Source organism: Xenopus laevis, chromosome 8S (assembly GCF_017654675.1).
Source record: "Xenopus laevis strain J_2021 chromosome 8S, Xenopus_laevis_v10.1, whole genome shotgun sequence".
NCBI lineage: Eukaryota > Metazoa > Chordata > Amphibia > Anura > Pipidae > Xenopus > Xenopus laevis.
This window is the reverse complement of record NC_054386.1, coordinates 9,331,466-9,345,980: the sequence shown is the minus strand read 5'-3', so window position 1 is coordinate 9,345,980 and position 14,515 is coordinate 9,331,466. Positions and strand designations below refer to the sequence as shown.

General features: G+C 37.8%; 1 protein-coding gene across 3 annotated transcripts in view; it reads right to left on the bottom strand.

Moving 5' to 3' along the window:
- The window catches only part of jag2.S (jagged 2 S homeolog), an 83,358-nt gene that overhangs the window by 16,474 nt on the left and 52,369 nt on the right, over positions 1-14,515 (bottom strand). For 2 of the 3 annotated variants that reach the window (XM_018232298.2, XM_041574735.1), the window contains 5 exons: positions 13,592-13,705; positions 12,234-12,347; positions 10,768-10,817; positions 8,452-8,625; positions 502-652 (listed from right to left, as the gene is read on the bottom strand). In XM_018232298.2, the coding sequence (XP_018087787.1) occupies positions 502-652; positions 8,452-8,625; positions 10,768-10,817; positions 12,234-12,347; positions 13,592-13,705 (603 nt within the window). The remainder of the gene's footprint in view (positions 1-501; positions 653-8,451; positions 8,626-10,767; positions 10,818-12,233; positions 12,348-13,591; positions 13,706-14,515) is intronic. The other variant, XM_018232299.2, reaches the window with a different exon arrangement.

Here is a 14,515-nt window from a genome sequence, read left to right as displayed (position 1 = left end):
TAGGTCTCTTTAAAAAGATATTGCATAAACCAGCTCATATGTAAATAAATCATTTTCATAATAATATACTTTTCTAGAAGTACGTGCCATTGGGTAATCCTAAATAGAAAATTGCCATTTTAAAAAAACAAGAGCCGCCCCCTGTGATCGTAGGATTCACGGTGCACACAAACATACCAACAAACCATACTTGTTAGGTCACATGAGCCAATTAACAGACAGAGTTGTGTCTTTTGCTTCCTCACTTCTTCCTGTTACAGTTAGAGCTGCAGTATTTCTGGTCAGGTGATCTCTGAGGCAGCACACAGACCATCACAAAATGGTGGTTCAAGGCAAGAGATGTAAAAGGGCAAGATTTACTTAAATATATAGACTAGTTTGGCAAGATTCTTTAATAAGTCACTTAATATAATATAAACTGTTGCTAAAGTGTTCATTTTGGGGGTATAGTTTTCCTATAAACAAAACACTTCACAATGGCAATAATCTTTTGTCATTTACCTTTGCAAGAGCTATTTTTACAGTGGTCTTTGAGATGAGTACAATTCTTCCCATCATAGTCATCTGAGCAAGCACAGTAATAATCTCCTTCTGTGTTATAGCACCGAGCTTTATTCTGGCAAGGGTTGGGCTCACAGAGATCAACGGCGAGCTTTAAAAGTACAAAAAAACAAAAAACCCACAGGTTTAATAAATGCTGCAAATTAATGATATTCAATTACATGGAAATACATTACAATTGAATATAAACTGAATAGTAATCACCCATCCAAAAATACGGGATCTCTTATATGGAAACCCAATATCCAAAAAATATCTGTTTATTTCCTTATCTAACCACATTTCTCCCAGCAGAGAGCTGAAGTGATAGATCGTAGGCCCTGTGTCGGTGTTCCATCTACAATGCAATAACCATGAGCTGGTTCAAAACAGATCCCGAAAGCCTTCAACTGTCAGCAGATACTTGGAATTATCGGCAGAGTAAAGCAGAAGCAGGAGAGAGCAAGTGTCTATGAAAGATGCAGTTTCGTTACATGGATTTGGAGAGTGCGCTGCAGTCGCAGGTTGAAACCCCATCTGCAAGAGCTATCAGCACAAAAATGCCCAACTTAAACAAATCTTAACACATGTAAACCTTTATGCAGTTATATCCTTTTAAGGAAGCCCTTCATCTTAATAGATGGGCTTCAACTTGTCTCGGCTGTATTTATTTAAGCCAGATACAGCAATGTCATAACCCCGAAAAAGTTTCATTGCTGCTCTTTTTCCCTTAAATACTTGAGCTGCCTCTTATCGCATTTTCTTACAGCCATAAAGGATACGTGTATGCAAAGTAGTCAGACAGATCAGCAGGAGAGCAGGGGGTTAGGCTTAGGGAACTGTTCTAAACCATTAAAAATCATGAAAAGTCTGCATATTTTTTATTGATATATATTGCAAAGTTTCTTGAAATTATGTTTACTTTTCAAAAAAGCTAAAGTTTTGTTTTTGTGGAGTTCCCCTTTAACATAGCTGGCTAATTTGCTTTATTCACAGAGAGTTGTTTTTTTTCTAACTGTAAAAGGTTAACTTTTAGCAAGCAAGATGCTATGGAAGTGCTGCACACACACTTTTCCCCTTGCTTGCTATTTTTCCTACCGATCTGTTGGACTCTGAAGAATTTCCAGATCTGGGAAGAATAATTAGCAGCGATGTCCTGCACGGCAACCATGTGATGTAAAGCAGCGCAGCCACGTGCATAGTTAGCTAGTCACTTAAAATTTCAGGCGACAGCTCTGGCAGTCCAGCTGCTTTTAGAAAAGGCAACGGAACTGGCTAGCAAACAAGTATTTGACTGAAAACTGGATTGTTGTAAAATACTAGCCAGGAAAAACTTTTGGTGGATGGGGACACCAACTTATTCATTACTCACAATGATATCCTTTACAACAGGGGTCGCCATTCTTTTTAGGCTCGGGGACCAAAAAAGAGCCAAATTTTTTCCCCCCAAGGACCTAAATTACCTATATGCAAATGGGCCACAAAACTAGTGGATGTTATTATTTAACACTGGCATCCAGATGTTATGAAGTCAATAAAGAAAGTGCAGGACACCAGCTGAACTTGAAAACAAATGCTAACTTGAGATACCAGTTAAAGGAACAGTAACACCAAAAAATGAAAGTGTTTTAAAAGGGGTTGTTCACCTTCCAAACACTTTTTTCAGATTGTTCCCCAGAAATAAAAGACTTTTTTTCCAATTACTTTCCATTATTTATTTTTTACTGTTTTTCCAAAATCTAAGTTTAAAGTTGAATGTCCCTGTCTCTGGTGTTTCAGTCTGGAAGCTCAGTAATTCAGGTGCGGACTCTAAACTGTTAGAATTTTGCAACATTAAGGGCTCTTACTGACGAGCGTTTGTAACTGCGATCCCCTGCGTTCCGGTTTTCTGCGTTCAGCCGCAGCGGAGCGCAGGAATAGACGCATTAGGTTTTTGTCAATGGGATGTACTCTCACAGGCGTGTGTAGGGGCCGAACGCAGGAAAAATGCAGCATGTTGCTTCTCAACCTGCGTTCGGCGCCTACACGCCTGTGTGAGTACATCCCATTGAAAAAACCTAATGCGTCTTTCAAACGTTTGTCAGTAAGAGCCCTTAGTTGATCCATTTCTCAGCAGCATCTCTGGAGTATTAGCAACTATTGTATCAATTCTAACAGCTGCCTGTAATGAAACCCAGAGATTCTGCTCAGCAGGGACAAAGATAAGAAATGTATCAACTAAATGTATCAATTTAGAACAGTTTACAGGGTCAGCGACCCCCCCTTCCTAAAGTTGCTCTAGAAGGTGAAAAATGACACTCTACTAACCAATATTAAAAAAACGGTGACACATAGAAAATAATTGGAAAAAGTCGATATTTCTTGTGATCTATCTGAAAACAACTAGTTGTTTAAAGGTGAACAACCCCTTTAAATTAGGGACGCACCAAACCCAGGATTTGGTTCGGGATTCGGGCTTTTTCACCAGGATTCGGCCCGAATCCTTCTGCCCGGCCCAACTGAATCCGCTTATTTATATAAACAATAGTAGTGTTTCTGTAGCAAACACACCAGTTTTACCAGTGCAGGACAACACTACATTATATTTGTATTACTTTAAAACACTCATTTTTTGATGTAACTGTTCCTTTAATTATAAATGCACACTTTCTTCCAATAAAACAGGGCTGATGCCAGGCTAAAAATTGTTAGATTTTGAATGTTATAAAATAAACAGGCTGTTTAATTGTCTATTTATCTACGCAGGTCGTGTGAAAGAAAAAATAGCTTCCACTCCCCTACTCTGCAGACATTACTGTTCCCAATTGGCTTGGCTGCCTAACAAAATGTCAAGATTTATTCCCGAAGACTGGAGTACGTCAAGTGATGCAACAAGGAGTCTGCTTTAGAGAGATCCACTGGAAAGGACACCGAAAAATTGCTGTCCTGAATCTGAGGGGCACTGAAGTGAGAATGAAGTGGCCATTCATTTTAACCAGTAAAATCAAGCACTTTATTATTTTTATTATAAGGAAATTGTAAGAGCTGGTCTACATTTTCATCTAGCTTTGCTAAGCAGCCTTTGGCAGCCTCCTACTATATAGAAACCTCATTATAATCCCCTTTAAAAAAAGAATTCTAGAGGTGTAGTGAGGAAGTCATTATGGATTAACAATTAGAACACAGCAGTGGGCAGCACTCTCCATAAGCTCATAGCTCATTCCAGCATTCTTGTGCGTTTTTAAAAACTCCCCTAAACTCCCAAAAATTTGAAATTGGACCGATCGAAATGTATTAATAAAATAGAATTTTTTTAAACGAATGTAACTGACCCGAAAACTTTGATCAAATCAAATTTGAATCGATTAGATTCAAATTTTAAAAACTCGATTAGAGTTTTTTTTTCTTCAAAACAAACTGGAAAGTCAGGAAGGCTGCAAACAACTCCATGTTTATCCTGGACCTCTCCCATCGACTTAAACAGCGATTCTGCAGGTTTTAGGTGGCAAATAGTCAAATTTGAGTTCTTAATGGTCCAGAGTATGATAAAGCTCGTAAATCGAATTCAAATTTTTTTTAAAAAAAAAAAAACAAAAAAACCTCTAATCGAATTTGAATAACTAGTTGAACTGGACAGTTTTGACCATAAAAAAAAAATAGAATTTTCAATTCAACCCTTGATAAATTAAGATTTAGAATCCTGACCTGAATGCGGATTTGATGCATTCCTACCAAACACAATAAATAAGTCTTAGTACCCACAGCATTGGGCAAGCGGTTGCACCAGGCAGGGGTGAGGGCTTTTGAGATTATAAGGCAATATCACCTTTATTTATAATCAATCTGACTACCTGTCTGTGTGAGCCAATCTCTGTATATATATCTGGATGCCGGAGCAACTCTTATAAAGGTGTACGTTGCCTGGGTGCAAAAAAAGCCCAAAGGGATACAAGTATATGACGGAAGGAGGCTCACACTTACAGGTCTTACAAAGAAAATAAAGGTGTTTATTAATCAAAAGGGACTAATATATATATATATATATATATATATATATATATATATATATATATATATATATATATATATATATATATATATATATATATATACATATACATATATATACACACACACACACAGGCAATCAATTCCCTTCCTCTTAAAAGCCTGCTTATTGATTTTCGAAAGTGAAATACTGCTTATTCATCATACGCAGAGATATCTGTGCTGTGATTGGAGCATTATGTTGTGCTAAGCAATTAGGTTTTTTTAACTTGGGAATCAAAAGGACTCTGAGAAAAGTAGAACGTTCTTAAGAAGTCGCATATCAGCGGCATTCATTTGCTTCCGACTGAATCATTTCCCGTAAAAGAACAAGTTTAATAGCTGGTAACAAGGATATAGACAAAGTGGCTGAAACTTCCTGCAATTCTTATGGATTTTCATCAGGCTCCTTGATCTTTCAAAACAAAAAATAGTCTGAGCATAAGCAATAGAGAAGGGATGCCATCCTGTCTTACAGTATATGGATATGAGAACGTATGATTCAACCACCAGATAAATAGCCACCTGGTAATCTTGAGTCTGAGACTGTACTCATCAGTTCAATGCTCCATCACCTCTGGCTTATTGCTTGTGCCAACACTTATTACTATCATTTTGGACAAGCTTTGTTCATGCATGTGGTCTCATAGACTTTAGATGTGCATATGCAGGAGAATAAGGGGTAGATTTATCAAACAGTGAAGTTAGAGATGGCCACAGTCCTCTAGAGTGAAATTCCACCACTCTCCATTCATTTCTATAGGATTTTGAAAGGCATATTTATCAAATTAGGAGTTTTCACCCATTGATAATTACTCTTTAAAAAATCCCACAGAAATGAATGGAGAGTGGTGAGGTTTCACTCTAGAAGACTCTGGTGATCTCCAACGTCTAGGGATGCACCGAATCCACTATTTGGGATTCAAATGAATCCCGAATCCTTGGTGAAAGATTTGGACGAATACCGAAATGAGACCTAATTTGCATAAGCAAATTAGGAGCAGGAAAAGAAAATGTTGAAAAAAAAAAATCTTTTGTAACAAAAAGTCACGTGATTTTCCTACCCGCTCCTTATTTACATATGCAAATTAGAATTTGGTGCATCCCTAGTAACTTCACATACGCCTTAGTCTGTAACTGGAAAAAAAAAAAAAAAAAGAAAACCACAAAAAAAAAAAACAAACAAAAACAAAGCACCAATGATTAGAATTGAAAACAACAGTAACATTAAAAGGGATCTCTACCTACATTCTTTGCATAATAAAAATTTTACTTTGCAACTTTCCAATCTACATGCTAGAGTTTTCAAATTACAGGTATAGGACCCGTTATCCAGAATGCTCGGGACCTGGGGTTTGCTGGATAACGGATCTTTCCATAATTTGGGTCTTCATGCCTTAAGTCTACTAGAAATTCATTTAAACATAAATAAACCCAATAGGCTGGTTTTGCTTCCAATAAGCATTAATGATCTCTTAGTTTGGATCAAGTACAAGCTACTGTTTTATTATTACAGAGAAAAAAGAAATAATTTTTAAAAATTTGTATTATTTGGATAAAATGGAGTCTATGGGAGACAGCTATTCCGTAATTCGGAACTTTCTGGATATCGGATTTCCAGATAAGGGATCCTATACCTGTATTTGCAAAGCCATGTTCCATTCTGCACTGCTGATTCTTGCTCTTGAAATAATGGAGCAGAAACCAGCCCTGATGCAGGCAATACTCTGATTAACTTCTGCTATATGGACTACAGTAAGAAGCAACAGGGCATAGCATCATCTGCAAAGCTTGTGATCTTGTTATTGCTGCATTTGGGCAATCAATGTACTTCATCCAAAACACGAGATATCCTACTTGCAAAATCAATAGGGATGCACCGAATCCAAGATTCGGTTTGGGGTTTGGCCAGGATTCTGCCTTTTTCAGCAGGATTTGGATGAATCCTTCTGCCTGGCCTGAACCGATTCCGCGTGATTTGAGGGAGGGAAATCTCATGACTTTTTGTCACAAAACAAGGAAGGAAAAATGTTTCCCCTTCCCACCCCTAATTTGCATATGAAAATTAGGGTTCAGATTCGGTTCGGTATTCGCCCAAATCTTTTACAGGATTTGGGGCGTCAAAATAGTAGATTCGGTGCATCCCTAAAAATCAACACAAATATGTTGCTTAACTATATGTCCCACTGGGTGCTAGGAATTGTAGATCAATTAAAAAAAAAGGACAATATTGCTGATAAATGGTAACATGTTAAAAGTTAGTGCTTCTGCAAGTCACTGAAATGTGCAATACTAGTCTATGTATGTTACAACACCTCATTATAATGCAAAGCATTGCTACAAATAAAAGTAGTCCCTTCTGAACGGTGCAGCCCAAAGCCCACATTTAATCTCAGAGATAACAATGAGGCCTTCCCCGGCTTTCCCAGAGGCCATGGTTTAGCAGGAAAAGCAGAGGAAAATGCACATCCATTATCAGTTCTGCCAAGACATCCTGCACTTCCCTAACGATTACTAAGACGGGTTATTTCCCACTAGTTCAATCACTTTTTAACTCGCATAACAGAGACTGCATTCATATTGCAAGTCTCAACACTTGCACTTGCCCATGAGCGTCTCTTTGTTGTATTCTCAACTGGCAGAACATCCACACAATTCTGAATCCTTTCTGGAAAGATACTATTAATTCCACTCCTTCTACAAGAAAGTTGTTTTAAGATCCACCACTGGTTTGTTGAAGTAAAATAATATTTCACATATATGCAAGAGTTTACAGAGATAATGGCAAACAAGATTGGCTTTTTTTTTTTTATTCTAGCATGTTGATAGAATGATTTCTTAATAATAAAGAGGTAGAGTTAAAACTTGAACCTACAGCACCTGGCACCACAGAGCTTCTATCAAGGCTTAGTTGAGGAAAAAGGCCATGGCAGCTCTCCTTAGATTTTATGGTTAAGGGATGGCATTTTTGTTTTTCCTCCTTGTATCAAAACTGGCATTTAGGGAGCATGATTCCAATTAGCGTATGGTAAACTGTAAAATGGCATTTGTAACTTTTTACATACAGCAAAACATGAAGAACTGGTCACTATCCCTCTAAAGGTTTAAAGGGATACGGTCATGGGAAAAAAATTTTTTTTCATAACACATCAGTTAATAGTGCTGCTCCAGCAGAATTCTGCAGTGAAATCAGTTTCTAAAAAGAGCAAACAGATTTTTTTTTTTATATTTAATTTTGAAGTCTGACATGGGGCTAGACATATTGTCAGTTTCCCAGCTGCCCCCAGTCATGTGACTTGTGCTCTGATAAATTTCAGTCACTCTTTACTGCAAGTTGGAGTGATATCACCCCCTCCCTTTCCCTCCCAGCAGCCTAACAACAGAACAATGGAAAGGTAACCAGACAGCAGCTCCCTAACACAAGATAACAGCTGCCTGGTCTGGATCTAAGAACAGCACTCTATAATAAAATCCAGGTCCCACTGTGACTCTTTCAATTCAATTGAGTAGGAGAAACAACAGCCTGCCAGAAAGCAGTTCCATCCTAAAGTGCTGGCTCTTTCTGAAAGCACATGACCAGGCAAAATGACCTGAGATGCACCTACACACCAATATTACGACTAAAATAAATCCACTTGCTGGTTCAGGAATGAAATTTTATATTGTAGAGTGAATTATTTGCAGTGGAAACAGTGTAATTTAGAAATATAAACGACATCTTAAAAATGATGACAGAATCCCTTTAAAGCCAGCAGGACACATATACAAATTTGCTAATTCATACAAGGCATCACGTAACAGCAATTATCTAGCCTTGGATTGCTCTAAAAAAAGATAAAATTTCCCATCCACCCAACCCATCAGAGATTCCAGTGCACTCCTCACCTCACACAGGGTTCCAGAATATCCTGGGGGACAATGACAGTGGAAAGTGTTGACACGATCCTCACAGGTTCCTCCATTCTGGCAAGGCTTGCTTGCACACTTGTACAGCTCTATCTCACAATGTTTCCCAACGAAACCGCGAGGGCAAATGCAGCGATAGCCATTTACCTTATCCTAAAGCACAAAGATTAACATCTAAAGATGGGTTTGCTAATTAATAGGGATATCTTTCGCAAAGGATTCGGGGGTTCGGCTGAATCCAAAATAGTGGATTCGGTGCAACCCTACTAATTTAAGGAAAACTATACCCTCAAACCACGTAGGTCTCTATAAAAAGATATTGCATAAAACAGCTCAATTGTAAAACCCTGTTTCATGTAAATAAACCCTTTTCTTAATATACATATATATATATATATATATATATATATATATATATATATATATATATATATATATATATATATATATATATATATATATATATATATATATATATATATATATATATATATATATATATATATATATATATATACACACACACACACACACACACACACACACACATATATACATATATATTTTTTTAGTAGTATGTGCCACCATGATTTGTGGTGCACATAAACAAACCAAGGGCATACAATCATGTTAAGTCACAGGAGCCAATTACTGGACAAAGTTTGTCAAAGTCTTTTCTGTTTCCACCCTTCTACTGTTACAGTTAGAACCATCACAAAATGGTGGCCCAAGGTAAAAGATGTACAAGGGCAATATTTACTTTATATATATTAGTTTGGTAAGAGTCTTTAAGGGTCAGGCCACAAGAGCATGTTCGGGGCGATTAGTTGCCCTAGTGACAAATCTCCTCTTCTCCGGGGAGACAATCTCCCGAACTGCCTTCTCCCTGCCCTCCGCCGGCTAAAATGAAAATCACCTGCGGCAATTCATATGCGGCGATTTGTTTTCCAAAGTCGCCCAAAGCTTCCTTGTGAAGCAATTTCGGAAAACGAAGAGCCGCGTGTGCATTGCCGCAGTAGCTGGGGCGATTAATCTCCCCGAATCTGCTTGTGTGGCCTGACCCGAACGTAGTGCTGCTCTGAGTCTTCTGTCAAAAGAAACACAGCATTTCTTTCCTTCTATTGTGTACTCATGGGCTTCTGTATCAGACTTCCTGTTTTCAGCTGAAATCTCTTTGCCCTGGGCCTGAGCATGCTCAGTTTGCTCCACTCCCCCCCTTTCCTTCTCTGCTGTAATCTGAGCCCAGAGCTATAAGTGAGCACGGAGAGACTAAAGCACGAAGTGGTGACACACCAAGCTAATACTGCAGCTACTATCCTAAACAAAAGAGAGCTTCTAAAGCTTTTTACTCAGGTATAGTAAAACATTCTACAGAATAAATATAGCATTCTAGCTTGCACTATTGCAGCTAATCTATTGGCAATAAAATGCCTCCGTAGCTTTCCTTCTCCTTTAAGTAGCCACTTAGTTTATATCATATTATCAGTTAATTTAATATTTAATTTTGGAGTATAGTTTTCCTTTAAGTGGAACTTAAAGAAGGAAGGAGATTGTTTAGGTTATACAATGCCACTGCAGTATATAAAATATATTTTTGCTTTTAACACATTTTTACCTGCCCCTTTGCTTAAAACAATGATGGTTATACTTTGGTAGGGCAACTTTTATGAAGGAAACATATTAAAGAATGCAATGTTTAATCACCTATATAGCAACCAATAAGCAGGTAGCATTTACTGGTAACCTTTTGAAAAGCAAACATCTTATTGGCTGCTATGGGTTGCAGCATGTGGGCAAGTTCTCTGCCTTTCAATACAGAGGGGGTTCATTTTTTTGTAATAAGCCAACATTTGAGCAGCAACTCTCACTCTCATGCGAATTATCAATAAACTAGGCTTTTTACCCATTTCCCCTCAAGTATTTTATTGTCAGACTACACAGAATAACCCTTTGTTCCATACAATTCCCCTTTTCTATAGTGGGACTCCATCCTGTACTTTGTTTAAATTCCTTACTAAGGGCAAAAATCTGCAAAGCACAATCCATGCTCCCCCCTATTCTTTGTTCTACCCACCTGTTTTTAGCATGGAAACCCATACGAATACCTTAATGATCTTATTTTACCCGATATGCTAAAGTCAGATGCATCAATGAGCCCTGTACAGTATTCTCAAACTGCATAGATGAAATATGTGCTGCTTCCATGCAGAAGTAATGATGGAATAACACTGTATAATTATAAGTGTGTATTAATATGAACATATTATAGAAAAGCAATAAATGTAAAAAGCTTACCTTACATATGCCTCCATTTAGACACTGTCCATGGCAGTCATCACTTTTTCCTACAAATTAAATAGACTAATTGAGTATTGGAAAAAAAGGCCATCAGATTATCTATGCAAGGGAGTTTGAGATAGAAGAGAGGTACCTATATATATATATATATATATATATATATATATATATATATATATATATATATATATATATATATATATATATATATATATATATATATATATATATATATATATATATATATATGTGACATTCTAGTGCATTGCATGCATTGTGAAAGAGAATTTCATTGGATATTTAAAATATTCATGATTGAACGCCCTGTTTTAGATATACTGTCATAGTCACACCTGGGTTCTAGATCTGAGGTAGATCCGTGTGCTTTCATTGTACCAAATGCAAGCGATTGGTGAAAGCGAATAATTGATATGTTGTTATATGGAGTTCACATACATTTCAGCTCCCGATTTGGCCCCTTCAGACTGTGTATGGGGGCCTTCTTGATAGATATCAGCCAGATATCTATTGGGCAGGTATGAAAATCCTGTTGGAGAGAGAACTGCATTGCTGTGTTGATGCGGTCCTCTTCTGATGGGCCTCCATTGGCCTCTATCCTTGGCCCAGGAATCAAAAGATCCGATTTAAAGGACAAGGAAAGTTGAACTAAGAAGTAGAAGTAGCTAGAAATCTTGTACATTATGTTTTGAGCTTTTGTACCAGCCCCAGGCAACCACAGCCCTTTAGCAGTAAAGATCTGTGTCTCCAAAGATGCCCCAGTAGCTCCCCATCTTCTTTTCTGCTGATTCACTGCACATGCTCTGTGCTGCTGTCACTTTCTGAGCTTAGGGACCCACTCACAATATACAGTACACATAGAATAGAAATGTCACAATATAAGGCTGATTAGTAATTAATACAGATAATTACTACATAGCAGCACAGAAACCAGTGCAATTAGCATCAGAATTTAATAATCAGCATTTAAAATGTAGCATCAGCTTATATACAGGTCAATTTTCTGCTTGATAATTAATGATGACCCCTAAGCTTAGCTTCTCAACAGCTGCTCAGAGCCCACTGAGCATGTGAGTGTCACAGACACTTTCCAAGATGGTGACCCCCTGTGACAAGTTTGAAGTCCTGGATCATTGCTGCTATTGAGATGCTGAAACTGTTGGACTGGTGCAATAAGTGCAATATATAAAACATGGCATTTTTAGCCCTATCAATTTTTAGGGTTTAGTTTTAAGCCTTGGCCCTGTGCAAAAGCTGTCCTATCAAATACAGATCTGTTTGTTTGGCTACATTATAATAAGGCTGATTGTCTGAAATTCATGTGCTAGAAAATCTGTGAAACAAAACCTAGATTCCAGGTATGACCAGACTCAAATAACATTTTTTATATATGTCTCTCTTTTGACTGTAAGGAAACTATTTGAAATGGACCATTATATACTAACTGATGTGACAATTTAGTCCTGTCCATCCAGGAAGGCAGTGACAGAAATATCGACCAATCAGATTTCTGCAAGAATAAGCATTAAGACAGGGTTTCCCCTCACATTCATTAGCATCTGTGAAACAAGACAAAAAACAAAACAAAAAGAGGAAATAAAACACATGCCAAAGATGCCCAAACACCAAGCAGAATACAGTGAATTTCAAGTACAGGTATGGGACCTGTTATCCAGAATACACAGGACCTGGGGTTTTCCGGGTAACGGATCTTTCCGTAATTTGGGTCTTCATGCCTTAAGTCTACTAGAAATTAATTTAAACATTAAATAAACCCAATAGGCTGGTTTTGCTTCCAATAAGGATTAATTATATCTTAGTTGGGATCAAGTACAAGTTACTGTTTTATTATTACAGAGAAAAAGGAAATCATTTTTAAAAATTTGGATTATTTGGATAAAATGGAGTCTGTGATTCGGAGCTTTCTGGATACCGGGTTTCCGGATAAGGGATCCTATACCTGTAGTAGCCCAAAGATGGTCAACCAGTTGGTCACTCAACTTGAGGAAGAAATTATAGTTCAGCAGGGGTTAGCCCACAGTTTGAACACCCTTGTGCATATTACAGAATAAATTACACCAAAACCCATGCAGATGCCTTATGCTTGTGATTAAAACTTTAAATTTTGACGATCACATGCAGCGTTTAGCAGTAAACAACAATCAATGTGCCCAAAACGCAAAAAAAAAAAGATATTTCTAAAACGGGTTAGCTCACAAACACTGAAAACAAAAAATTGACCACCACCAATGCATACCCATTGCAACTACAAATGAAATGTGCAAGATTAGTAAAATAAACCCATAAAGTAGGGATGCACCGAATTAGGTTCGGGATTTGGCCAGGATTTTTCAGCAGGATTTGGATTTGGTTGAACCGAATCCAAATTTGCATATGTAAATTAGGGGCAGGTAGGGAAATCGTGACTTCTCGTAACAAAATAAGAATTTTTTCCACTTTTTCCTTTCCTGACCCTAATTTGCTTATGCAAATTAGGATTCAAATTGGTATCTTTCACCAAGGATTTGGGCAAATCAAAATAGTGGATTCGGTGCGTCCATACCATAAAGAGTAACGGTGTCCACGACCTGGCAAAGCAAACCAAAAAAAACTGCTCTCATGCCTCACAGCCCTACAATATGCATTGCGTAAAAACTCCCTGGCACCTATAACAGAGTTGAGGTCTATTTGTCTGGAAATATTTAACTTTTCTTCTTTTAGTTTCACCATTGTACCGAAGACATTATCACATAGTGTTTTAGCTAAGGGCATAAAAACAAAATAAACTAAAAATTACACGTACCAAGCTGGCAGGTGGTCCCGGCCCACTGAGGAGGACAAATGCATTCAAAACCATTGATGAGGTCTTTACATTCACCCCCGCTTGCACAAGGGTTGGATGCACATTCGTCGATATCTGTGTGGGGGGGGGGGGGGGGGAGCATGTCAAGAATTTGCCATTTTAGTCATAATAAAAAGTCATATATGGACACATAAGTAGGATCTAGAGATTAACCCCACAGTTATATGCCTGAACAAACACTGCAAAAAAAAAACCCCACAAAACCCCCCAAGTAGAAATATTGCCACCATTGCAAAAATAAATCAAAAAAAATCTCCATTTTATTAAAATAACCTTGTCTACTTGATATGAAGCTCTTAATCGTCATTGTAACTGTACTTTGTATGTATTATTAAAAAATCACCGAAGAGCATCTTTGAAATCTCTTAATACCTGCCACTCTGGTTGTTCAAAAGTTAATAGTAAGGCTTCAGCATTCCCTTAATCACTTAGGATTCCTTCTGCTCCTGTAACCCACTTAGCCCCTCCCTCGGGAATTTCCTTTGGCTGTTGGCTCATGAGCATGCTCAGTTCTTCTCGACTCAGATTAATAAACACACCCTCCTGTCTAGCAGCCAATGAAGGGATAGCATTGCTGGTTCCCATAGAAACTCTGATCTAGTTGTCTGCTCCTATTTTTAAATCCTAACCCCCTTTCCTAAACTCAGAGTAACCATTGCAGTGCTCAATCCAATCAGTACTCGTCATCATAATAAATTCTGTTTGTATTAGCCGGCATTCTTCAATTGCATGAACTTTACATCGCATATGTGCGGTTTGCAGATATAAATGCATTGATGTGTCAGCGGAAAAATGGCCCCCGGGTTAAAGCTGCTATTTGTTTTCGAGAAATGTAATGGCGCTGGCAAATGGAGGGGATGCATG